The 26,819-nt window shown below is 49.0% G+C and overlaps 1 protein-coding gene and 1 long non-coding RNA gene across 2 annotated transcripts in view; one reads left to right on the top strand and one right to left on the bottom strand.

The window, feature by feature from the left end:
* The window catches only part of LOC149367108 (phospholipid-transporting ATPase ABCA3-like), a 96,465-nt gene that overhangs the window by 31,259 nt on the left and 38,387 nt on the right, over window positions 1-26,819 (top strand). The window contains exons 15-20 of the mRNA XM_089554179.1: window positions 8,707-8,807; window positions 11,695-11,971; window positions 20,495-20,665; window positions 21,963-22,159; window positions 22,971-23,267; window positions 25,349-25,474. Coding sequence (XP_089410305.1) covers window positions 8,707-8,807; window positions 11,695-11,971; window positions 20,495-20,665; window positions 21,963-22,159; window positions 22,971-23,267; window positions 25,349-25,474 — 1,169 coding nt within the window. The remainder of the gene's footprint in view (window positions 1-8,706; window positions 8,808-11,694; window positions 11,972-20,494; window positions 20,666-21,962; window positions 22,160-22,970; window positions 23,268-25,348; window positions 25,475-26,819) is intronic.
* The window catches only part of LOC149367099 (uncharacterized), a 434,438-nt gene continuing 410,590 nt past the window's right edge, over window positions 2,972-26,819 (bottom strand). Inside the window, exons 2-3 of the long non-coding RNA XR_016284521.1 lie at window positions 3,282-3,335; window positions 2,972-3,186 (exon numbers count right to left, since the gene is read on the bottom strand). This is a non-coding gene — a long non-coding RNA (uncharacterized LOC149367099). The remainder of the gene's footprint in view (window positions 3,187-3,281; window positions 3,336-26,819) is intronic.

Raw genomic sequence — 26,819 nt, 5'->3', positions numbered from 1 at the left:
GCAGTAACTGTCTCACATATCTCGGCGGACACCTGAACCGCACCGTAAGGGAAGGGAGGAAGGTGGGAGTGAAAGAAGAAAGAGAGAAAGAGGTGCCGTAGTGGAGGTCTCCGGAATAATTTCGACCACCTAGGGATCTTTATCGTGCACTGACATCGCACAGCACACGGGCGCCTCTTGCGTTTCGCCTCCATCGAAACGCGGCCGCCGCGGTCGGGTTCGAACCCGGGTACTCCGGCTCGGTAGACGAGCGCCTTACCACTGAGCCACCGCGGCGGGTAGAAAGAGGGGCCGTAGTGAAGAAAATGAAAATTGTATTTGAGGAAAGGAAATTACGCAGTAACTGTCTCACATGTCTCAGTAGACACTAGTTGAAAATTGTATTTGAGGAAAGGAAGTTGCGCAGTAACTGTCTCACATATTTCGGTGGACACCCGTCAAAATTCGCGCGTGGTGACGTCACGACAATTTGGACCAATCTGAAACGCGGACAAATACGCCTTACTCGTCGGTAAATTGGTTTTTGAGGAAAGGAAATGTATCTGTCTCTCATATCTCGGTGGACACCTAAACCTCGCCGTAACGGGAAGGGAGGAAGATGGGAGTGAACGAAGACACCGTATTCACTAGACGCACCTTTGTTCATTCCAAGCCATCGAGCTGGCATGGCGTGGTGGTAGCGCGCTCGACTCGCACTCCGGAGACCGGGGTTCGATTCCCAAGCTAGGCCAATTTCTTACTCGGTTTTATTTATTTATCTGGTCTGACTAGGAAGGTTAATTGGTCTAATTGGTTAACTAAGCCAATTTCTTACTCGGTTTTATTTATTTATCTGGTCTGACTAGAAAGGTTAATTGGTCTAATTGGTTAACTAAGCAATTAATTAAACTCAGTCAAACTTACTTGGAGCATCACTATACGATCTCTTTAATTGGCTGCATGGTTACTAGCCAAAGTACAATTGGCCCCGTTTGAAATTCGCGCACTGTGACGTCACGACCGTTTCGACCAACTGAAAAGCGTGACATTTCTGTCGACAACTGCTGCTTACAACGATGAGGCATTAAAGGCTTCCGCCTTAAAATATGTCTAAAGAAATTAGAAAAAAAATTTAACGGGTGACCATTCCATGGACATGCTGCCAAGGTGGCTCAGTTAGGATGCTCGGCTGCTGACCCGAAAGGCGCGGGTTCGATCCCGCGTAGTTGCCCGCCGTAGCCGCGCTATTTCTGTGAACTAGGAGCCGAGAAGGAAGCGCCAGGACCACAGACCCTTCTGGCGAAGAGGTTGATTTGGTTTTGGTTTCATGGGGTTTAACCAACGTTACTAGAACCTACTCAGTTTCGCAGCTCCCCATACCGCCCAGCGGAGGAGAGTGTCCCAAGCGGCGGTCACGAGAACTAATGGCGCTGCAGTCGAGTCTTGCTTAGGGTGCCTCGATATCGAGGCACCCTAGTCTTGCTCCCTGCCGGGCGCGTCGTCTGCTACACGCAGCGCGGAAGCGTTGAGCGGCCGGCACATATGAGGTTTTGGCGAGCTGCATTCGGGCTCTACATGGCTGCAGTAAAATAATACTTCCATTATAGTGCCAATATACTTCCATTATGGCAGCTTTCGCTTCGAAGCTGCGTGTTATCTTGGAGAACACGTTTGTGTGATGCGAAATTAGGCTGTTAATATTGTGAAAAAATTGCAAAAACGCTGAAATGACTGTCTGTGGAGTCATCGTTGGGATACCCGCTATAGACCTCTTGCATTGCCCAGGGGGCGCTGCGAAAATGGTGCTAAAGAGCGCCCTCTGCCCTCGGCTGGGTAGTACCGGGCTCTGGCGTCTGCTTCGGAAAGCACGTTGGCAGTATGGACCCGCGACTTTCGCTTGTGCTGTGCCATGGCCTACAGCAAATATCGGGCGCCGAAGATTTTTTCAGGGCTGGCACGCTAGCTGTGTAAAGGGAAGAAATTATGCAGCGCCAAGCACGTGCACTCTGTTCAAGAAATAAGCGGCGAAGTTTCAACGCGGTGTCATTCGCAAGTGAAGAGAGTCGCGTACGAAGTTGAACTTCAGATAAGGTCTGCACGCTTCGAGATTCAAGCGGACCAACGCGATGAAATACTTGCAATATATGAATTCGCAGCAGTTCTAAACAGACATGTATACGGGACTGCTCGAGCGCACGACGGTACACGCCGCGCCAGCAGCGGTCTTTCAGCATATTCCACGAAACGGTGGGCCCCCTGTAGTCTTTCTTGACTGCAGCTCGCTATACAAGTAGTCATGCCTGCGTTGTAGTAGCCGCCATCTGTTCCTTCAGCAAATGCTAACATGATGCAATGCATATATGAGCTCGCAGCCGAATAACGCTGCAGAGCGAGCTCATGCGCTGCGCGCTTGATGTCGTTTTCTTGATGTAGCTTTTCATCCTTAAAACGACATCGCTCGAACACGTTCGCTGTTATCAGTGATGCCGCGCTGCCACATACGTGCTGGTTTGAGGTCGATAATGTGCACATTTCACTCTCGACGCTGGGCTGCTCGTAGTGCGTAGCGAATTCGCACCTAATCAACCCGCCCATTTGTGGTCATTTGCACGCACCTGGCCACCTCACCACGTTACACCAGTAGAATTGTCTCAATTGTCGCAGTGGCCGCGTCTCTAGTCGTGAATCACCAGCCATGCCTGCTGATTTGTCGATTTGAATTAATAGGGATTATCTGAAGTGAGATGTTGACATGACATATGAATTATACCATGTATTTTTTGCGCTCTTTGCTGTGTTGTGCATTCCCTTGATATGATCTCTGAATTATGCCGTTCGTTTCTCACTTTTTGCTGCTTGCTCTGTTGTGCATTCCCTACTGTTTGGTGATTGTCATCGTACACTTTTTGCTGCTTTGCTGCTTGCTTGGTCCAACTGCCTATGTAGGGATCTACTAGACAAGTTGTGTTGTAGAATGCATAAATTCTCTACGCCTGCATATGCGGCTGTTCGCTACATATACATTTTTTGAGAGAGGTAAGCGCCAAAAGAACACGAACACAAGGAGGATGAGGCCGGCTGTAGACTGCGGGGAAGATTGTAGGTACATATGCGGGATGACTGGCCGAATTGTTTTTCTCGTTACCCACAAAGTGGCGACTCCATATCCTGATGGTCGGCACTGCATCCCACGGTTTGCCGTCCGGACTGCATGTGCAAAAAGAACGAATTTCAGCAACGCGGTTAACCAAACAAACATCAAGGCAGGCGAAGCAGCCAGCACAACGCGAAGGTTCGCTTACTCAGTGCGTCGAACTGCAGCTATCCAGCGCGTCCGGCGCTCCGCTTCGTGAGACCTTGAAGGAAAACGGTGGAATTTGATACTGGGATTCAGACCTTGCTCGTGGCAGCCCACGACGCAGCAGTAACAACGGTGACGCTTTTTCGAGACTAAACGAGGTCTCTCGGGCGGATCGGCGTCGCCGATTCCTTCTGCTGCCTGCGTTTCGTGCTGACCCAAGCAACCACAGAGATCCGTCGGACGTACGAGCTAGATCCGAACGTCCTTTGCCTAGATCGGACGTCCATCGGACGTACGAACACAATCCGATTTCGGATATCCGTATTCGTACATCCGCCGGACGTACGGGCAGTGTCCTCTTTTGTATATCCGCATGAGAGACGAGGTGTACGTCCGAAGGATGTAAGGCCGAGTATTTTCCCAGGCCATGAGTATGGACGTTTTTTATTTCAGAGAAAATTCGCGTCTTTCGTGTATGTATACTATTTTATTTGCATCAGTTGGAGGGTTTGACGCGAAGATGTTTGTAAATTGGTGCGATTCCACTCCTACCTGCAGTGCAAGAGCCGCCAACGAGCTAAATTCATCTAAGAGGAGAAGCAGATGTTGCAGAATTTTGCAAGAACTCAATGACTAGTTTTATATTTATAAAACTTCTCCAAATAAGTGGAGTTGTGCGACATGTCCACCGTTTTGCTAGCTAAACTTGCCATTGAAACCATTCGTATCAAAATTCCCGTGCATTCTGCTATCACCATCATCATAGATGTCAGTTCGCGGTCAGTCCAATCCAATCCATCAGTACGGCTCCGTAGCGCTGTTGTTGATTTGTCGCGTAGTGTTGTCGCGCAGAGCTTTATAGCTCTGTGATTATAATGTGTGGCATTGTTCGGTCTGTGGACGAAAGTAGTATGTAACTTAAGCAATTCGAATGATACGGGAAGCGCCTGAAGCTCTTCTGGAACACCGGAATCCCGTACTGCGTCGACCTTGGTTTAAAGAAGGCTTAGTGCACATGTGATTACCTACGAAGGTATGTATCCAGTACACTTCTTGGAACTTGCTTCTAGGACAATGCAGCATGCTCATATAACATTCGTTCACAGGACAGTGGGAGCAGTAAGCGCGAGGAGATGGCTCCCACAAGTGTGTGCTGTTCTCACACTTTCGGGAGCCCTCAACTCGCGCGCGAAAGGCAGACCATAGGAAGAACGTGTAGTTCGCAGTGGTTCGCAACGGAAGCTTTGCGGCTTTCTGTGCACAGTTGCGTACAGTGCTGCGCAGGTTAGTGCCCTAAGGCCCATGAGAATAAATTAAGAACAGATACATTGTCAAATATGGTGTGGAAAAGTGACAGCTGTTATTGCCTTATACTTATTGAGGTGTTTGTTTAAGTGCATTGTCTGTTATACTTGCAGCATTAAACACTTCTATTAATTGGTTCCAATGTATTTACTTGGGCTGCTGCATTGCGCCATTTGTTTCACATGACTGATGTTTCCCGCGTTGTTTTTATTTCAGAAATCCTGTGGGTGAGAAGATTACGGATGTGTGTCCCAAGCTTGCCACATTTGAAGTCACATTTAATAAATTTTCCGAATATAACCCATTGCTCTGCTGATGTATCATCAACCACAATAAAATATGTGTGCTATGCATCCAATTGTTTTTGGTTTTATTGCATCGCGCGGAGTGAAAAAAGCACGCATGCACCATATATGCGAATATTCGAGAAAGATCCGCCAATGGACGTACTCAACTGGACGTCTGTCGGTGGGCGAACCGTATACCTTTGGCCACCTTTCGGACGGCCGACGGACGTCTACCGGCTGTTTGTGGATGTTCAGCGGACGTACAGAACATCCGAAACGGACCTCTGTCGGCCGTCCGAAGGATATCGGTGGTTGCTTGGGGAGGCACACGGAGCGTCGGTTTTATAAATACTAAGCCACGGCCAGGCCGCGGGGTGGTTGGTCACAAGTGACGATCCTTATCGCACTCACAACACTGCAGAAAAACGTGCGAATCGACGCAAAACGCAGGCTAGAAAGGTGCGCCGCCACAGCCAGGGCTCACTACTGACCCAACCTGGTACTACCCAGCCAACTTCTCCTTGCCGCCACCAGGCGCCGCCACGTTACCCGAAACTCCAGCGCAAGAGGCCTATTGCATCCCGGTGCAAAGCAGGTCAGCATGAAGAGGCCCGATGTCACAAAATACTAAAAAAAAATTCAGGGGCCACTTTGACGATCTAAAGTGCGCGAGGCGAAAGCCTTTCCACGCAACTTTGGCCGCTCGGCCGTTGGCACAAAGCCTATGGGGCGACTTGGTTTGGCTAGCCATACAAATTGGGTCGAGACTAATTAGTCATGACCCATAAATAACTAGTCATGAACCATGAATAACCAGTCATGATTGATTAATTACGAACTAGTTATGTCCGGTTAATGACTGGCTAGTCATGACAAACCAGTCATGACTAGTCATGACTAACCAGTCAACTACTAATGGCTGGTTAATGACTAACTTGTCATGACTGCTTAATAACTAACCAGTAATGACAATTAGTAATTGGTCATGGTTAGTCATGATTAATCCGTCATGACTAATGGCTAACCAGTCATGACTAACCATGACTGGTTAATTACTAACTAGTCATGACTAACCATTAATGACTAATTGGGGCATGACTTGACCCATGACTTACTAGTCATGATTGGTTATTGACTAACTAGTCATGTCTGGTTAATGACTAGCTTGTCATGACCAACTAATCATGATTGGTTAATGACGAACTAGTCATGTCTGGCTAATGACTCGCTAGTCATGACCAACGTAACGTTGGTCATGACAAAACAGTCATGACTAACGAGTCATTAACCAGTCATGACTGGTTTGTCATCGCTGGTTAGTCATGAATAGCTAGTCATTAACCAGACATGACTAGTTAGTCAATAAGCAATCATGACTAGTTAGTCAATAACCAATCATGACTAGTAAGTCATGGGTCAAGTCATGACCCAAATAGTCATTAAGGGTTAGTCATGACTAGTTAGTAATTAACCAGTCATGGCTAGTCATGACTGGTTAGCCATTAGTCATGGTTAGTCATGGCAGATTAATCATGACTAACCATGGCCAATTACTAATTGTCATGACTGGTTAGTTATTAAGCAGTCATGACAAGTTAGTCATTAACCAGTCATTAGTAGTTGACTGGTTAGTCATGACTGGTTTGTCATGACTAGCCAGTCATTAACTGGACATGACTAGTTCGTAATTAATCAATCATGACTAGTTATAACCAGTCATAACTAGTCGACTGCTTAATGACTAACCAGTCATGACCAATGCGTCATTAGTCATGGTTAGTCATGGCTAACCAGTCATGACTAATGACTAACCAGTCATGACTAGTAATGGCTGGTTAATGAATAACTAGTCAATCATGACTAACAGGACATGAGTGATTAATGACTGACCAGTCATGACTGGATAGTTAGTCATTAACCAATCATGACTAACTAGTCATGAGTTAATGGCTAGTTGAAATGCCAAATGAGTAGTGACTTCAAATGCCAAAGGCCCTGGTTCGATTCTCAGCCTCGACAGTTTTTAAGGCGAAAGCCTTTAATGCCTCATATGTGGTTAGCAGACGCGTCGGCAGGAGTGTCGACAGACGCGTCGGCTGCCGTGTCGACAGACGCGTCAGCAGATTCGTCCGCCTTTCGGCGTCACTGCTTAAAAGGTTCAAGGTTCCAGCATGAATAAAGGCGCATCTAGTGAATGCATGGGCTTCATAAATAAAATAAAAGGAGTAAAGTCAGGAAAATAAAAATAAAAATAGAAATAAGAAAATAAACAAAAATAAAAACAAAATAAAAATAAGATGTGAAAATAAAAGTAAAAACAATGAAATTAAGGAAAGTAGCAAAAAATAAATAAGAAACAAAATATGAAAAATAAAAAAGTAAATAAAAACAAACAGTGGCCAGGAAACGCTTTCGCCTTGCAACACTTTAGAGAGCCAAATTGCCCCCTGAATTTTTTTTAAATAGTGACGCCGAAACGAGGACACCTCTGCCGACACGGCTGCTAACGACAGTATGGGGCATTAAAGGCTTTCGCCTTAAAATTAACCGAGAAGCAGACGACACAAAACGGCTGTCGCGAGCGCTCTCTTTAAAAAGGGCGCAACAGGGCCAGCGAGCCGCACCGAGCGGCGGCGAGGGAGCAAGACTCGATCGCAGCGCCACTAGTTCGCGCGACCGCCACTTGGGACAGCTCTCCGGGCGGAGCTGTGAAGCTGAGTTTGTTCTAGTAACGTTGGGTTTAACATCCCAAAGTGACTCAGGCTATGGGATGGCATAGTGGAGGGCTTCGAATAATTTCGACCTCCTGAGGTTCTTTAATGTGCACTGACATTGCACGGTACACGGGCCTCTGGCATTTCGCCTCCATCAAAATACGACCACCAGGGCCAGGATATCGATCCCGCGTCTTTCGGGTCAGCAGCCGAGCGCCATAACCACTGAGCCACCGCGGCGGCGCGAACAGATAGAAAAGTGTTGCGCGCTAATCTCCGAACACAACAAAAATATATAACCACAAGCGACATGCACGCTTTGAAACATTCACATATGCGAGTTAGTTTCGAAGGCAGCATCGCTTGGCGTTGCTTGGCGTAGTGTAGGCATGCTGCGTTGTTGCCTACACCCCGTGTCGCTGGCGACCGCAGCGACATCTTTGTGAACAAACATGATGCTTGCTGCCGGAGACAGATCTTCCATACCCGACCTCTGCTGATGAAGTGGTGATGTACGGCGGTGCGCTACGGCGCAACGCCATCTACGAGCGAGCTCCGGCAACTGAATTCCAACCGGGAGTCATATAACCCTGGACCGTGATACGGTGTGTGCTTACCCCAGTCATGAATCCGGTCAGTCATTAATAAGTTAATTACTGGGCTAATTTTGTTTGTTCAGTGGCAGCGGCAGTCATGGGTGGCGTCATCATTGTGCTAATAATTTCGCGAACCAGATTTACTCGGCGGCAGTTGTTCTTGGCAATGAAGGGAAGGCTACAAGGGCAAAACATCCTTAACTGTGTCATTCCACCAAATAGCACATTAGCTCTATCGCTTATACAGCTGGCGCCCTCTATGAAAACCATTTGTAGCTAAGCGTGCCAAGCAAATTGCAATAATAAAAAAGTATTTTCCTGAATTTTAAGTTCGCGCAGCTGTGTTACGGATATTTACTGCATAGTATGTTTTAAGCGAGAACGAATAACAGCAAGCAGGAAGAGGGCGTAGTTCAGCCCCAAAGCTTCTACTTCATTGCAAAAAAAAACTTATCACTGAGTATAGCGCTGATCACTCATCATGCCCTAAGGTAAGGACTTTAAATTGTTTCGCCTCCTTCCAGTATGGTCAGTGGCAACGAGCCGAAGCCCAAGGTCGGGGCCGGTGACACTCGCGCTGCAAGCCCGGCACCCCCGGACGTGGACTCGGCCAAAGAGAAGCAAGGTGCGCGGCGTACTAAATGACGATACGACACCGTGATTCGTGCGTGCAGCCACTTAATACGGCTAAATTATATACGTGAGGCATCCTTTTTGATGAACACACTAGCCGCCAGTGTTTTTGTAGCGAGAGCTACACTACGCCAGCCGCTTCGCCTCTTCAGCATGGTCGCACTGTCGCCGTGGTCGCACCGACCGTGAGCCGTTGCCTAGCAACCGCCGCACGTCACTCCACCGTTGCGCTCGTCGTGGAGAAGGCGCAGCTCGCCTCGCCAGTTGTGCGCATGCGTAGTAGAGGGAGAGGGGGTGTCGCAGTGTGTAGCGGGAGGCGAGCCGTTATAGAGAGCGATGAGTCGGCTACGCTGAAAGAACCGGACTTCGGCATCGGAACGAAACGAGAAGAAGACAGCGTGCCGAAGAGACCGAAGAAGAGCGTGTCAAACGTCTCGATAAGCGTCGTAATGACGAAGCGCCATGGCCTGTAGCTCTTGCTACCTACTGGGTTTAACCAGAACTAAACCACAACCAATTTTTGTATTTTGCAACCACAGACACCCGGTATTCCGGCTAGCCATTGTCACAGTTTGTGTAGCAATTATTTCATGGCATTATCATCGTCTACGCTGCAAGAGGCATATCAGGTTTCCAACCTCACTGCCTTCCAGTTGTGCACAAGGTGTCCGCTGGATTTCGCGTTACATTTCCGTAACATCGGAGTCAATTATTTCTTTATTTCTTTTTTCGCTTATTGCATGTCTTTTCAAATATTCGCCCACGCTTATAACTCATTTAGTTGGGGGTGCGTAATGCTTGCAGATGCTTTCGGAATCCCCCCCCCCCCCCTGACAAAGAGGAAGATAACTGCAGCAGGGTAATTTCTCTGCGGCGAAGAGGGACTTTCTTCAAAAAAAGCCTGTCCCTCTCTCCATTAGACTTGGTTGATTGTGTTCAATCATTTAAAATTGCGGGGGCACTTTGGCAGAGAGGCGAAAGCCGAGGACACTATGCCGTGGCAACTTCCGGTGGATGTGACGTCACACCGTTCCCGTGGCTACATCGACACCCAAATTATACATCTTTCGGGGAGCTTAAGTGTTCATTAAGCTAATTACAAATTTTTATTATAATTTGACACAAATTCGACGTTTTATCGACCATTCTGTGATAATTTTCACTATGCCGTGACGACTTCCGGTGGATGTGACGTCACATTGTTCCCGTGGCTATATCGACGTCCGCGCTATTTCGACGATTTTTCGACATTTTTGCCTAAAATTAACTAATTAATCTAGTCAGGCAAGTTGGCTTATAGGTTCATTCTTTCTTCCTATATCTGAGGCAAGCATTCGTTTTCTTCTATCTCTTTTAGTTCCCGAGTTACACGCGTGTGACACGTCTTGTTGACGGATGGCAGTATGAGCCATTAAAGGTTTCGCCTTAAAAAAATTAGCCATGGTTCAGTCCGGCTGAATATGGTAGGACGAGCGAAAGCTCTATTAAGCATGGTTATCCAATCTGACGCCTTTCCATATCGTATAAAGATCTTCAGATTCCGCTTGACGGCAACGATACATCGCCGAAGCACGTTAAACCCCCATAAACCATAAACCGTTAGTTCCGGCACGTAGTTCATTCGGGGCTTTGTGTGAAGGTATGCACACGCCATACGCTTTTAAGTAGAGAACGACAAGTCCCGCGATTTCCGTCAGTGGCGAGAGTGCCGTCGGCTCCGCATACGCAGCTTTGGCGAGGCGCAGCGAGTCACGTGGCATGACGTCAGAGCCAAACCTGCGCTCCTCCTCGTTTGAAGGTCAAATTTCGTAGCCACATGACCTTCACCTTTGTAAGGGAGAAGTAGAGCTTTCGCTCTGAAGATATTTCTTATCGTGGTGCCAACAGATAAGCATCCACCGTGAAGGACGCATGCTTGGCTCACAGCAATCATTTGTCTGTTTTATTGCTTTCACATGGAAGTCCTCAGCGAAGGGTCGCCGGGAATCAGTTTACATAGTCATTACAGCTTGCTCTATGTATATAGCATTGCCATGATGATGAAGATTTGGAATTTTTAATGATGCGAGGGCAGTTTCGGCCAAACAGCGCCATGGCACGAGGTATTTTCGTTTACACAAGGTGGGGTCCAAGAATCATTTCTAAGGATACCCTGGTTGTACACTGTCGCTATGTACGCAAGATTTGTACTTCACAACCGCACTATGCTCTTGATAGCACGGAAGATATAAACAACAAGCTTGGTGCCGAGGCCGAAGCAACAATACACGAATGCGAAACCTTTCACCTGATTGGGCATGTACTCGAGGCTTGACGGTCCTGCCAGGGTTGATAAAGTCAGTCTGCGATACGTAGGCTGCGTGTGTTCTTCCCTGTGTGGCGTCTATTTGTTAGCTGCAGTTCTCTTCGATCATGTACCAACAAGCTTAGAAACAAATTATCCTACAGCAACTGTGCCTGACTTCATGATCCTTGCTCCGTCACCCCCATTTTATAAGTCTGCAGCCTCGTGAATACGCGTATTGTTCCCTCTATTTATTGGCTGTAGTTCTCTTGGACCCAGTATATGACAAACACAGAAAACACAAAATGATGACACAACGCCGCGGTGGTTCAGTGGTTATGGTGCTCGGCTGCTGACCCGAAAGACGCGGGTTCGGTCCCGGCCGCGGCAGTCGAATTTCGATGGAGGCGAAATTCGAGAGGCCCGTGTGCTGTGCGATGTCAGAACCCCAGGTGGTCGAAATTTCCGGAGCCCTCCACTACGGCGTCTCTCATAGCCTCAGTAGCTTTGGGACGTTAAACCCCAATAAACCAATAAACCAACCAAACTCATAGACGCTGAACTTTCCCCCTAACGCAAGTTTCGCGTTTCGCAGAGCTGGAAGCCGTGAAGCAGCTCTGCACGGCCCGGTCTGCGAACGCCGGCGTGTTTTCCGTGCTGCTGGCGCTCCTGCACAAGCGCCTCTTGATCTGGATCCGCGTCTGGTGGACCAAGCCGCTGTCCGTGGGCATCATCGTGGCCTCCATGGTGCTGCTGGTGCTGTGCGAGCTACACCTGCTGCCCAGCGCCTCGCCGGCTGCCTCGAGCTTCACGTACACCCCGAAGGAACTCTTCGACGTCTCCTACGGATTCATTGAGGCGGACAACGCGAGGTCAGCTATTTATTTATTTATATACAGAAGACAGCTGGCTTTATTGCAAAGCCTTAAGCAGGAGTGGGTTTTAAAATACACTTTGACAAAATGAAAACCTCCTTGTAGTGCACGCAACTCAGCACACAATACCGAAGAAATGAACGAGGAAACATTATACAACATTAGACGACACTGACATTCGAGCGAGTTGGTACAGCATGTCGGAAAATTTCAGCGCACACAGGACAGGGACAAAGAAGAGAAGAAAGCGAAGAAGAGTAGAGAAAGAAGGAAACAAGAAAAAGAGTGAATACATTTTTCAAAATTCACGTTTGGCTCCGATATTTTCTCGTAATCCTATGCAATTTTCCTTATGTATACCACTATACCTTGGCCAATCCCCCCACGTGGGTATGTGCCATTATAAAGAGGTGAAGAAGAAGAAGAAGAGTGGTGTTTCCTTCTCTTCTTTGTCCCTGTCCTGTGTGCGCTGAAATTTTCCGACATTAGACGACACCTCGCGTCAAAACGTGCACTGGGGGAAATAAAGAGAAAAAGAAAATGTTGAATGCTGCAAAATTGTTATGAATTCCTAAGCGACGCCGTAAACGACTCCACAGTAGAAGCCTCCACAATATTTGCTTTCAGGACATTCCATTCCCGCACAGTACGGGGCTTTGATTATACGCGCGTGCAGCACTCGCGGGCCTTCGTGGACGTTCCACGTATTCAGGGTTGCCGTTGGTGGCTACTTTGCGCCAAATTGGCTACTTTTCAACCCCGTCTGGCGATGAAAATTTCACGCTGGCTCCTTGGCTACTTTCTGGCTACTTTGAACTTCTATTTTGGCGCATTTACTAGCCATTTTTTTTTTGCAATTGCATATACAATAGCAAGCAAGAACAGAAAAGAACAATTATTTCCAAGTTTTGCTGTCCTCATTGTTGTCCTGGTCGCCTTGATGCGCGCGCGCGTCCTCGACGCATATATTCCTCCAACGAACTGGAGTCTGAAATACGCCAGCAGCAGAGAATTAGCGGTGCACTTGATCGCGCATCATGTTTGACTTTCGGGCACGCAGCGGCATCGTACAAGGACACTTGCGGCGAATGCCCTTTTCAACACTTGGCGCAAGGAGCACTGAAAATTTTGACCCTTCCAATTTCTAATGCTGATCCAGAGCGTGTGTTCTCTTGCGTGAACTTGACGAAAATAGAGATCCGTACCAAAATGAAGCTGGACTTGCTTATGGCGATTCTGCGAATCAAATTTGGGCTACGACTCCAAGAAAAAACAGCATCATCGTTTAACGTTCCTGCTGAGGGATTGAATAGAATGTGCCAAAATTACTCCGGCAAGAACACTATCTACTCTTGATGAACTACGCGGACTGAACTTTTATTTATTTGCAACGTACCTGATACTTGAAGGCCCAGCAAGAGGCCCAAAATTCCGTGCTCTTTATTTACTCTGTGTTTTTGTGTTGATTCAAAATGATAATATTTATTGTTCACTAATAAAAGTTGCTTATAATAATGGTTCTTTTCTACTTGGCTACAAATTTGGCGCCAAGATCAGGTGGCGTGGCTACTTTTGGCTACTTTTAGCTTCAGTTATGGCTCTTCTTGAAAAATTCCCAACGGCAACCCTGCACGTATTGCACTGCGTTGCAAACCACAAACGAACGCAGTCCTGACCGAGTACGTGTTACCACGACGGCTCGGAGCAGGCTGCAGTCGGATACGACTCAAGAAGGAGGAGCGAATGCCCCTCATAGAAGTCCCGCCAGCCAATGGTGTCGACCGGTTCTCATGGCGTCTTGGTTAGTTTCTTTACACCAAGACCTACTGAAATACAGACCTGCACATTTGGCACTGCTCCAGCGCGCATGTTCTAGTTCATGCCTTTTGCCGCTAGGGAAAGACACCTACGGGAAGCGTGGCGCTACATTATACCTGTTGAACAAGATGGCCTCCTCCATCATTTTATTTCAAAGAAGGCAGTTTCGTCGTTTGTCCACGTAATCATTAACATCCATTTATCTATGCTAGGCACGGTGGTGCTGACGAAAAGAAAGCGGATAAAAAGAAAGACGTTTTTTGTACTCATCCAGAGCGAAAAAACTCGTTATTGTGGATATTTTTATTGTTGATGTTAAGATAGCAGAAGAAGACGAAACAAAAGTATTAAATATCTTGCGCAAATTGGCAAACGATGATGATGATGACAGCAGACGAACAGGTCAACCGAGCGCCCTCAACGACCAATAAGCTAACGAAAGTTGGCGCACGCTGCTCCATAGGACCCCGTCAAATGTGCAGGTCTGTAGTTCAGTAGGTCTTGCTTTACACCTGCTTGCATCAAACCGTAGTGGGAGGCAGATGAAATGGGGTTAACCATGACTTACCGTATTTTCCGGTGTACAACACGCACCCTTGTATAAGACGCACCCGCCATATATGCAGGCTGTCATTGAAAAAATTGGTATATAAGACGCACCCGTGTATAAGACGCACCCCAGCTTACCCAGTTAGGCTAGTGAGGCTTAATTAAGCATGCTTATGCGACCATCGCAAAATGCACCGTACGTGGGAGAAGTTCTTCAGCAACGCTAAGTCATCGAAAAAGGCAACACTCACGCCATACCCGCCCACGTTTTAGCACAAAAGAAAAAAAAAGCGAAAGAACTATCTTTATATCCACAACAATTTATTTTTACATAAAACCTTCAAAGTCTTCATCTTCGGATGCGCTATCGAAAAGGCAACGCGGCTGAAGCATTCTCTTTGCACTCATACTTGCAAAGGGTGACTAAAAAAAAAACATCGGAGTAAAGTTCCACAGGTTCTTTATCTTCCCTTGCACCAGGGGTGCCCCCGCCAGAGGCGGTTTTAACTCGAAGACTGAAGCTTATGTCATTGCACCAGGGGTGCCCGTCAGAGACGGTCTCTCGATGAGTACAGACGCAGGGATAAAGAAAGGCAATAACTGAGGTTTATGTACAGTATTTACAGTAGATACACAAGTTCAGGCACTCGAGACAAATTAAACGGCACAAAGACAAACAACAAAAAGGGCGGAACTGGCTAATACTTAGGGGAGGCCCCTAACTCGGCGTTGCCGAAGATGCGTTGCATCTGACCTTAGCGCAGAACCCTCGCTTCCAGCTCCGGGGCCCGGTTTTAAAGCCCTAAAGGCCCGGCCCACATTTCGTGTCTTCCAATCATGTTGCGATGTTCACATGATTGGCTTATCGAGAGCCTGGCCAGCCCTCCAGCTTCCGTAGGGCAAAACGCCCTTTCCACAAATACAAACGCACGGTCGTGCCAGTACGTGCAGAGAACATTCCCTCCACCCTAAAATTAAAATAGAACAAACACAAATACACATCCGTGCCAGCACGTGTGCGAATCGGTACCGCGGGTGGGTGGACACCCGTACTTCCCGGCGCGTTCGCGAGCGGCCGCGTTCCAAGAAAGGAGACGCTTCGCTTTGAGCACCCCCAGCCGCGTTCCGATGACCCCCGCGACCGCTACCGAACCCTTACACGCCCTTCCCAAGATTCTACAAAGGGCTCAAATGCCACTTTTAGAATTCTAACAAAGGGATCGGTACGGGTCACAAAACCACCCTGTGGGTGACATACCGCAGCTACACAAACACTGGCACGAACAAAACCAAAAACAACAAAATGCACACGGGCACCAACACAACATCACGCAAAATGCACACTTAAATACACACAGTGGCATGCCTGCCGTGCGCCGTAACACAGCGTCCAAGTTGGTGCGTTGCACCCAGTTCGCCGGCATGCACGCCGTCGTCCTGCTCGCGAATGAGCACACAGACACAGACACTCGCGACTGGAGCGTTCACAGCACTCGCACAATGCCCACGTGAGCCTCCTTAGTCGCACCGAGCGTCCCTGTGTACATTCGAGCCACCACGTGTTGTCAGTAACACAATTAACGCCTAAACGGTAACTCACTCATTAGGCTGGCGCCACAACGGGGCGCGAACTGAAAAGATGGTGCCCTCCAGGATCAAAAACGTCCCGGGTTTTGATGGGTCCAAACCCCTCACTACACGACGCACCTGAGGGCCCGCTCTCTCTGGCGCGCCGGTACGAACCGCGTGCTGCGTAAGGAACAACTCTCTTGCCGAGTTCAGCTGTAACAGTGCGGCAGGCTTTGCTGAACATAATTTGGCGTACCGCAGCACGGAACGTACTGTTCCACGCGCCGATATTCACTGTGAAGGCTATGCGCCTGTCCCCTGGTACTTTGGAGCGTTTGGAGCTATTTGCACCGTTCTTGCACGGACAAACATTTAAATCGCCGCTCCCTGCTTGATAGGCGCTGGCCGGCTGCGTGGCATCATCTGCAGCACGAGCTGACTCGCCGTCGCTTGACCCAAGCTTGCCTTGTGGCAAGTCGTCACACATTTCCTTCTCCTCGAAGGACCTGGTCGGACGCCCATCGGGTGCGTTCGACAATTCCGTGGCGCTCTGCCCGGTAGGCGCAACAGGCCCACCTCCGTTCTCTGCCTCAGATGAAAGGCTCTTGCCATCAGCAACGCTACGAGGCCCTTCATGCCCCATGACCGACACAGTGTGCCGTTCCAGCAACGTTAGCCTTTCTCCTGTCACTAGCTCCATGTCACAGATCGCAATCTCATCCATAGAGCCTGCAGGAATTAGATCACTGTCCTGCTTGGTTTCGGACAATTTGGTCTCGATTGGCCCTAGACCATCAGAATTGGGCTGCTCTTTTTCTTTGCTAGCCGCCCGCAGTGGCGAAGCTGTGATCCCTTCAGAAATCTCGTTTTCGCTCTCTGCGGCATTTCCCAACAAAGATGCATTCCCGCAAACCGGCTGATTGCTTTCAGCGTCCTGACTGCTGTTTCCCTGATCTGTGCATGACAAGCATAATTCTTTGTCTTCCAGCACAGGCGGCCTCACCACTCGGGAATCGGAGCAGTTCTCCCTGGCTGATTCACTGGCTCTTCTAGATTCTTTGAGCTTAGCCAGCTCGAGCTCTAGCTGCTGGCGCCTTGCTTCCAACGCCTGCAAATCCGGAGGTTTTTCCTCGCATAGCGGCGCCTTTCCTCCATTCACTTTCGCAAGCTCAGCCTGATAATAAGCTAAACGCGCCTATGCTAATTCAACTCGGTACTTCACATCAAGTGAGGGCCGGCTTGGATAACTCTCCATCCCGCCTTCCGTACCCCTCAGCTGTCCTACCGGCTCGAACACAGGGACGTGAACAATGCGACCAAGGAAACTCACGGTTTCGATGCGTCGATCCGCATTGCCAGCTCCTTGGCGTCGGAGTCCACCGCCACTTTCCCCGGACGCTGCGATGAGCTGTCGCACGCCGCTGGTCCGCCGCCGGTGACCGTCAAGTTCCCGACGCGCTGCTTCCTTGACCGGACGCAGTCCCGCGTCGCTGGACTACTGCCGTGGTCCTTGCGTCCTTGCCGCCGTGTCTCCGTAGGTCCGTTCACGAACGCTGACCTATCGCCTTGTCCTCGCCTTTCTCCCTGCCTTGTCTTCTTCCTGCGCCGTCTTCCGAAGGCCGCAGGATCCTGTCGACTGCGCCAGTAAAGTTCCACAGGTTCTTTATCTTCCCTTGCACCAGGGGTGCCCCCGCCAGAGGCGGTTTTAACTCGAAGACTGAAGCTTATGTCATTGCACCAGGGGTGCCCGTCAGAGACGGTCTCTCGATGAGTACAGACGCAGGGATAAAGAAAGGCAATAACTGAGGTTTATGTACAGTATTTACAGTAGATACACAAGTTCAGGCACTCGAGACAAATTAAACGGCACAAAGACAAACAACAAAAAGGGCGGAACTGGCTAATACTTAGGGGAGGCCCCTAACTCGGCGTTGCCGAAGATGCGTTGCATCTGACCTTAGCGCAGAACCCTCGCTTCCAGCTCCGGGGCCCGGTTTTAAAGCCCTAAAGGCCCGGCCCACATTTCGTGTCTTCCAATCATGTTGCGATGTTCACATGATTGGCTTATCGAGAGCCTGGCCAGCCCTCCAGCTTCCGTAGGGCAAAACGCCCTTTCCACAAATACAAACGCACGGTCGTGCCAGTACGTGCAGAGAACATTCCCTCCACCCTAAAATTAAAATAGAACAAACACAAATACACATCCGTGCCAGCACGTGTGCGAATCGGTACCGCGGGTGGGTGGACACCCGTACTTCCCGGCGCGTTCGCGAGCGGCCGCGTTCCAAGAAAGGAGACGCTTCGCTTTGAGCACCCCCAGCCGCGTTCCGATGACCCCCGCGACCGCTACCGAACCCTTACAATCGGCTTCTCTTGACAATGGCGAGAAGCGCGACTGTCGCCATCTTTTGGCATTTCACATTACCTTTGCTTGGGCTCTCCGAAACGGCCGCGTGTTTAAGATCCCGGAAGTGGTCAACCCCGCCGTTTCATGATAAAGTTCACCTAAAAAAGTTGCGCACGGCGGTCCCCGTATTGAACTATTAACCATGTTACAACCGCGTTATTGGTAGTAATATTTTTTCGGTGAAGAAAGCTTGAACATGAACCTGAGTAATTTCTGAACTCACAAAAAAAACCCGGAAAATTCGCATATAAGACGCACCCTTGTATAGGACGCACCAGCAAGATTTTTGAAAAAAACCCGCGTCTTATACACCGGAATATACGGTAATAGGATTAACCGCAGCGACATGAAAGTCAGTCGTTGCTATTGGCTGGAGGGCCTCTTGGGGCGTCTGCTGCATTGTTCTTGAGTTGTGCCTGACTATACCAGTACCATGCAGACGGTAGACGCCTCGGGATCAGCGAAGTAGGCACCTCGGGACAGCCTGCAGCCATAGATTGATAAAAAAAGTTTCTCAAAGGCAAATGGCGCCATCGTAAGCCTAGTCCGTCGCATCCTAGAACTACAGCTTCTTTGTGGGCATCGATAAGGGTACCGATGCGGACCTCAACCACCAGGGACACGTGGACAGAGGTGTAGGCAGTCCCGAGACTGTGCCGACGGTGATTTTGTGATTGTAGTGAGAAAGGGAGTCGGGCAGCTGCTATGATCACGTGCTCTGCAGGTTTTGCTCTCATTTGTGTGCTCTGGGGATTGGCAGAAAGTCTGGCAGCTTTTGTCTTAGCAACGCTAACTCTATGGTGTACTCTTTATGAGATAAACGGGTCGACGCCTGCGCAGTACTTCGTCACATAAAACTGCTGGGCTTAGCTGCTGCTCGAAAAAGAACACGCTGTTGTTGTTCACACTGTAGGAGCACGCTTGATGGAAACCGGGCATAATCGTTATGTTGTTGAAGACTGGCGCCATACGCTTGAGGTAAAGGACGAATATGGCGCGTGGCGAGCGTGGCACGTATGTGGAATTGACCATCATATTGGCAGCCGGGATTACGTGATTTCGGTTGTCGTCTGTGTGCTTACTTCTAGAAAGGTATCTTTTGCAGTCGTGGGACACAAATGGAGCTTGTAGCGGCCGTCTTCATGGATGAGGGGATTGTGATGCAGCTGTAATTGTCATTCATTTCCAGAAAAAAAAACGAAAATGAAAATTAGTTTTGAGGAAAGGAAATACGCAGTAACTGCCTCACATGTCTCGATGGACACCCGGGGCATAGCATTCTTGAGGGAGTTTCTTCGCCTATGGAAAGTTCTTAGGAGACTTCTCCTTGTATGAACTGAACATACACACTCAAATAAAAGTATGCATTACGAGCAAAGTGCCGTGCCTGCCGGTGATCACCGCATTTTACTGTACGTAAATCTAGCTTCCACCTCTACTATGGTTTGATACAACTCAAGAACGAAGTGGCGGAAGAGCCTCAAAGGAGGCCCTTCACCCAATGGCGTCGACCGGACTTCATGCCGTAGTGGTTAGTTCTCTTACACATGTAGGAGTGACATCTCAGGGGCAGGTAGATGAAAAGGGATCAACCACGGCCTAATCCAATTAACCGCAGCGTCATGAACATTGGTCGACGCCATCGGCTTGAAGTTCTCCTTTCAAGACCATCTGCCGTTTCGTTCTTGACTTACCCTACTATACGAGAGTCTCAGGCCACCAGTTTCTAATTCGGCCGTGCTCTTCGGTTACGTATGCTATGCAGATTGGTTTCATCAACGAACAAGAACGCTGCGCTTGTGTACGTATCTTAAAAAACACTTTCCGCAGTCGTCCCCATATGGCCATCGGTATGTGACAATTCTCAGTAAGCTCATTGCATATTTAACAGTTCTCTAAACGTCTCTCATTCCGGCGGATCACTAATGATTCCAACCCAATGGACAATGAAACTCAATTGGACGTTCATGGACGTCCACAGGACGTCCCACACGTCCTCAGGACATCTCACACGTCCCCAGGACATCCAAGGTAGCTTCAGTGCCCTTTAGGAAGTTATTTATTTTGCACACCTTAAATATACAGTGCGCTCCATTTGAACTGGACAGCATAATTTTGCGTGCATCGGAGAGGGCCAAGACCCGTGTCTGCGCATAATGTGGGACGTACCTCTGCAGCAAGAAGTTCGCCAACACCGTGCTCCTGCCGGTGATGTCCGAGCGCTCGGTGAAGGTCTTCTCGCCTACGAGCGCATTCGTGGAGCGCGAGCTGCTCTTCTGGGCCCAGCAGAACATCCGCACCTACGTCTTCGAGTACCAGTACGGCGTGAGCGTCTTCGGAGACCAGAGGTGCGGCGCCACTTCGTGTTGACAATGTATACCTTACCGCTGTTAATGCCATCAAGCACAGTAGTATCTCCATATTGATGATTCTTTTTCCTCTTTTGTTGCGAAAGCAACAATATGCCCACCGTTTCGCCTCTTTATCGTGGCCGCGCTTTCGCCGAGGCGGCGACTCCACGAATGACCTTGAGACGTCGCCTAGCAACCGCAGCAGCTACCGCCGCCGCCGCGCTTCGCCAGATGGCGCCGCCGTCGCCGGTGCTCGCTTCGCCAATTGTGCATAGTAGAGGGGGAGGAGGATTCGTTTCGAGGGTCGTTATGGAGAGCACGGAGTTGGGTGAAGACAGGCGCAAACGATGGAACGAATGCTTTCGCAACACAACCAGGTTTAACCAGAGCTAAACCACTGCCCTTTTTTGTACGAGAAGTCAAGCAGTCGACTCTGTCGTAGACAATGGGGCTCTCGGTCGCATCTGCCCCAGTGTGGGCGGCTGCCATAATAAAAGGAATCTTAGCTCTGGTTATAGGACGGTTGTGAACTGTGACCTATACTACCATCATCGGTAGCATAAACCAACTTAGGGCCACTGCAGAACACTTTGGTTTATAGGTATACATGTTGGCACTGTCCAGCTTGCGGTGTTACTAATGATGATGTGTTGGGTAGCACTTCGCGCACATAACGCGGGTTCGGCCTAGACAAATCTGAGGGCACAGCCAGCGTTCACCGCGCGCAGACACTCTCGCTCCGATGGGAGGAAGGCGCAGTTATTTGAGAGCACAAGCGTTTATCGCAGAGTAAGCTGCATTACAGAACCCTGCACAGATATTCAAGCCTCTGTAGAATCCATAGTCCCGCTGCAGCACCCGACAGCCGACCCGCGGCGCCGTACGCGCTGAGCAAGAACTACAAACGCGTGACAGCACCGCGACAAATATTTCGCAGTACTTCGAAGAGGTGAGGTAAAGTAAAAAGAAATAAAACAACGTAAATATATATCAAACAGCAGAGAGTTCAGCGGTGTATACGGTCTCCCTCTGCGCCCTTTGCTGCCATCTTTTCGCTGCAGTCGACCGCTGCCCGTATTTCAGACAAGCTGCTTCCTTTTCGGCTTAAGCAAATTTGTTAATGAGTCGACTAAAAAAACGTTCTCGCGGGATTTCAGCGATGGCGCTGGGGATTTCAAATCCAGCTTTATTATGCCACGTGACATATAAGTGTTGGCAAAGTCACAGTGCTTATAGCATTTTCCCGAGCGTTCTCCGATTCGAACAATAACGCACGATCTCCGTGTTGGCGCAGAGCTTACGCCTGGTTCAACGGCCAGTGCCCGTACAGCGCCCTGCTATCTTTGAACATGCTTCACACGGCGCTGTTGAGGAACATCACGGGCCAGAAGGGGTCCGCCATGACTCTGGTGAACTCCCCTTTCGTCGACAAGAACCGCATACATAAAATGGAGTTCGAGAGGCTTTATGGAAAGCTCACGCTTGAACATGGTAAGTGAACGCACACCGTTTGCTTGTGAACACGAATTCGAATGGCGTTTTTCAGCAAAGTATTTCGTAGTGATATTGAGAACTTGCTTTAGCCATGTGCTTTTCACTTGTAGTCCAGCAAGACGTCCTAGTCTCCGCAGAACAGCAATTCATTTGGCATTAAATTTGCTCTAATTTTTGTCGCACCAACATAAGTGCTCGTGGCAGCGTTTTTCCTGTGCTGCTTGTAGCGTGGCCGTAGGTTAATATAGCCCTATAGGTCGAAGAAAGATAGAGGAGGCTGCTGTGGACCCACTACAACTGCACTGAACAGATGCTTTTGTACACAAGCACTGGTGCCACGGCAAAGCATAAAACTCAGCAGAATAAAAACATTGGTTGCATCTTCCACAATGGTCGCATTCAACCACTAGAGTACTTGGACGAGCCACGCTCGTCATAAGCCGATTGACAACCACATTGGTTGCATTCAACCACTAGAAAACATGGACGAGACATACTCGCCTTAAGCCAATGGTCATTTCTGGCTTATGACGAGTCCAGCTTGTCATGTGCTTTCTGTCACTGTATCCAGCTGAAGGCGAGTAGGGCTCGTCTAAAGCATTTTTTGCCGACAGAGGGCAGCGCGGGTACTTAATGAACATTTTGGCACCATTTCTGACAAAAAATGCCCGTTAGGGGGCTTAACATACTGCCAACCCCTGGCCCACCCACAGTACACTATGGTGAGACGATTTCTATGGTGAGACGATTTCTATGGTGAGACGATGGTACTATGGTAAGACGGTTTCAGTGACCGTGGTGTGTGCAGGTCACAAACGCCTCGGCCACGAGATGGAGCTGTTCACGACGCGCAACCTGATCACGCGCCTGCTCTACTCGTTCTTCGTGTCCCTGGCGTTGAGCTCGTACGCGGCGAGCCACGTGTTCGCCCCCATGGTGGAGTGGAGCAGCGGGTTGAAGCACCTGCAGCTCATGACCGGCATGTCGGGCTTCGTCTACTGGATGGGCCACTTCCTCTTCGACATGATCATGGCGCTGTGCAACAGCGTCCTGCTCACGTTCATAATCTTCCTCAGCCACATGCAGATCACGTACGGCTACCACTGTACGTATACCTCCACTCCATGGGTGGCCTCTTTGCTGGATTTACCATGACTTTCGGTATACAGTCCACACCCGGTACATGGTCCGCAGGGAACGAGTGTCAGTCCGTGAGTCCATAAGAGCTCCGGAACTGCATACTTACGTATATCCCTTTTTTTTGGGCGAGTGTACTTCTGCTTCAAAGGGGTGGAGACACCAAATTTGTGGTAGGCGCGTTATTTGTTTCAAACGTCTCTTATTGCTCTAGGACGCATGATCCACACTCGAAGATTCAGATATTCACAGTGAATAATTTAATATCGTATTTTTAGGTGAACAATTTTCGGTTTCGGTTGCAGAACGCCGAGTTGCATAGTGACGTCACTTTCTAGGATGCTCAACTACTTAAGGTCACGTGGGCCCAAAACGTTGCGGGCCCGCGTGGGTTCGCTTGAGGATGCGAAGCACTTTGCGAAATTCCAGTAAGCATGGCTAGTTCGGCAATACGCTCACAAAAACTAACCGAGCGAGAGGCAGTTCGCCGCAAAGAAGTTCGCTGCTGCGTCAACTGCGCTCACGTGGTTCGTCACTCGTGCCTCATGGCTGCGGCTGTGCCCCGCTCATCGTATGTCACTGTATTTTGGTATGACGTCACTAAAACGTTGGTTACTCTACCAGCGTTGTGACGTAAGCGTTCATTGCGCTAGCGATGGGTCTAGATCGTGAGAGTTAGCATTTAGGTAATCTTTGGAACCGAATATTTTTTAAACGTTTTCTGTGTCCAACACCTGGCTGTGAGTGATCTTCCGTACAGAGGAATCCCATAGCAGGCTTTTTATCCCAAACCCAATCCCAAACCCAACAGCGTCTTCTGGACCACGCGGTCTGTGTTCTTTAATATTTTTCATGCTTTATAGTTTAATTTCTTTGTTATTTTGTTTCTTTTCATATTCGCATTTTTTTTATTTTTTTTATTTCACTCACGAAACCCGTGCGTTCACTAGATGTGCCTTTTCTCTAATATTTTTCGTGTTTTATGATCTAATTTCTTCTATTTTTCTTTCTTTTCATACTCGCAATTTTTCCATTCGTTTTATTTCACTCACGAAACCCGCGCGTTCACTAGATCTGCCTTTATTCTTGCTCAAACCGTGTTCGTGGCGGAATGGCAGCGACTACCCTTGAAGTGCCAAACGCCCTGGTTCGATTCCCAGTCTCAATAAAGTTTATTTTTTCTTCGCCGGAACTCGAACACACTTGCTAGCATTCCCTGCTCACGACAGTATGAGGCATTAAAGGCTTTCGCCTTAATAAAGCGATTCTGCTCGTATTTTATTTCACAGCTGTTCTGCTCCTGGCGAGCTTCTAGGGCGGCCGGCTCGCGATTTTCGCGTTGCCCTTCGAGCCATTCGTGTGGCCGGCACGTTCCTCGCGCAAAGAAGGCGACTGCGCACGTACTTAAAATGGCGCTAAAGGGCGATTCACACGACAGTCCGTTCGCCCGCGGCCCACGCACTACGTGGTCTCCTTCCGTGATATTCTCTCGTATTACCGAGACAAACGAAGGGAATACGCACCCCCCGCTCCGTCCCTCACCATAGCGCAGGCTGCACATTGGCGACAACTACAAACCCGGACTGCTCAATACCCAATACTGCTGCATGCCCGATACCCAGACCAATTCTCGTCATCATGCAAACTTTTGCGGCAAACCAGGCGCCCCTACGATTTACATCATTGGCAATTGTGAACGTTTCCACCACCACCTACGTGTTCATGCGTCAGCACATTGAGAGGCGCGCTGACCAGGCCGCGGTCCAGAAGACGCGCAGATTCGCGGCGGCGGTGCGCGGAGGCAGACTCGCCGGAGGAATAGACCGAAGAGCGCAACAGCCGTGAAAGAAAAAAAGAGGAGAAGATAGAAAAACAGGAGGAGGAGGGGCGACGCTGCGAGGAGGGTTCTGGGACGCCAGCGAGGTAATTGCCGTATATAATTCGGGCGGCAACGAAATATTGTTCGTGCCCTTTAACGTTTAACTGTTGTATAAGCCCGGCGAAAGGTAACTGTAGGAGGAGAGCTAAATGCGTCGACCGTATACGCAGTGGCCATCCTGGCTCTGTTCGTGGCCAACGCGTTTTCGAGTATGCCGCTGACGTACCTGTTCTCGGGACTCTTCCGGAACCCTACCTGGGCTTTCTCCTTCTTGGCCCTCGGCCTGTTTCTCGCAGGTGAGTTTTCTCGAAGAACTAGGCATTGAGAAGCTGCTGTATATAGGTATGCCAAGCTTCGACGAACGTAAGCGTGATGTTGTGCGTAGAATATCGAGGAAGTCCCGTGCTCGCTATTCTGTAATACAATGGCTTTTATGTTATGCGTTCTGCAGTTTGTGGAGTTTTAATGGGGGAGGGGGGGGGGTGATATCCTTCAATCGCGGCTGACACAGTTCAAACCGCTCGACCCCACCCCGTAGTCGCTTACGGTACCGAGAGCACGCCGACCACGGCGGGCCTTGCTCTGAGAGAACAAAGGAATGAGACTCTGGCTGACACAAAGAAGGCATTTATCGCTACAACAACAACGCCAGCTAGCAACAAAATACCCTAAGGAATCGAGGATGTCCGATTCATCAGCAACGTTACGAGCGAACGTTCGCCCACGCTAGGGCAGAGGGAAACTCCGAGGCTGGACGGGCGGTCTACCCGCGCGCAGCAAACACGCCATCCGTGGCGCTCCTGTCGCTGCGACGCCGGCGCCCTCTCTTGTTAGTTAAAGTAACTAACACGGCTAAGGAGGGTGCATTTCGGGGAAGCGAACCACAGGGGACGAGTTGAGGCTGCATTGCGGGGATGCGAACAGGTGACGAGTAAAGCGCGTACCCACAAGTCAGGTCATTTGGGGTCTGAATTAATCTGTCGCTCCTCACGAAATTCCCGATCCAGAGATTTCGATTAAGAATTTTTTTCCCATTCGTGTGAGTCACTGGCGCGTTTCATTTTATTTATTTATTTATTTATTTCATACTGCAGAGTCGCTCGACTCCAAGCAGGCATGAGCACGGGCATGGGCACAGATACAAATAAAAAAACACAAGATATGCACAAACTTCATGCAAGAGCAAACGATAATGCGAAAAAAAGAAACCAAAAAGACATGGGTTTCACATAGAAAAGGCTCTGAAATTATCGACAAAGGTTTCCACATTTGGGCTGTTCACTACACACTTCGGCAATTCATTCCACTCTGCTATTGATTTGAAAAAAAATGAGTGTTTTACTGTGTTAGAGTATGCACGAAATTCTTGCAGCATTTTTCCATGGTTATAACGCGTACTTGCTCGTGAAACAGGAGTAATATAATCATGGGTGTTTATTCTAATCAGATTATTATATATTAGGAACAAAAATTTCAATCTTGCTTCAGTGCGCCTTGTCTGAAGAGATTCTAGGCCAATAGAATTGATCATAGCTGATACACTATCTGTTCGTTTGTATCGATTGCAAATGAAACGGGCCGCTGTCCTCTGCACTCTTTCTAATTTGGAGATATTCTTGGCCGTAAATGGGTCCCATAAGC

This window comes from Amblyomma mixtum, chromosome 1, assembly GCF_055824585.1.
Source record: "Amblyomma mixtum isolate Tamu chromosome 1, ASM5582458v1, whole genome shotgun sequence".
NCBI classification, from domain to species: Eukaryota; Metazoa; Arthropoda; class Arachnida; order Ixodida; family Ixodidae; genus Amblyomma; species Amblyomma mixtum.
The sequence above is the reverse complement of the archived record's forward strand: the minus strand, read 5'-3'. Positions and strand labels throughout refer to the sequence as shown.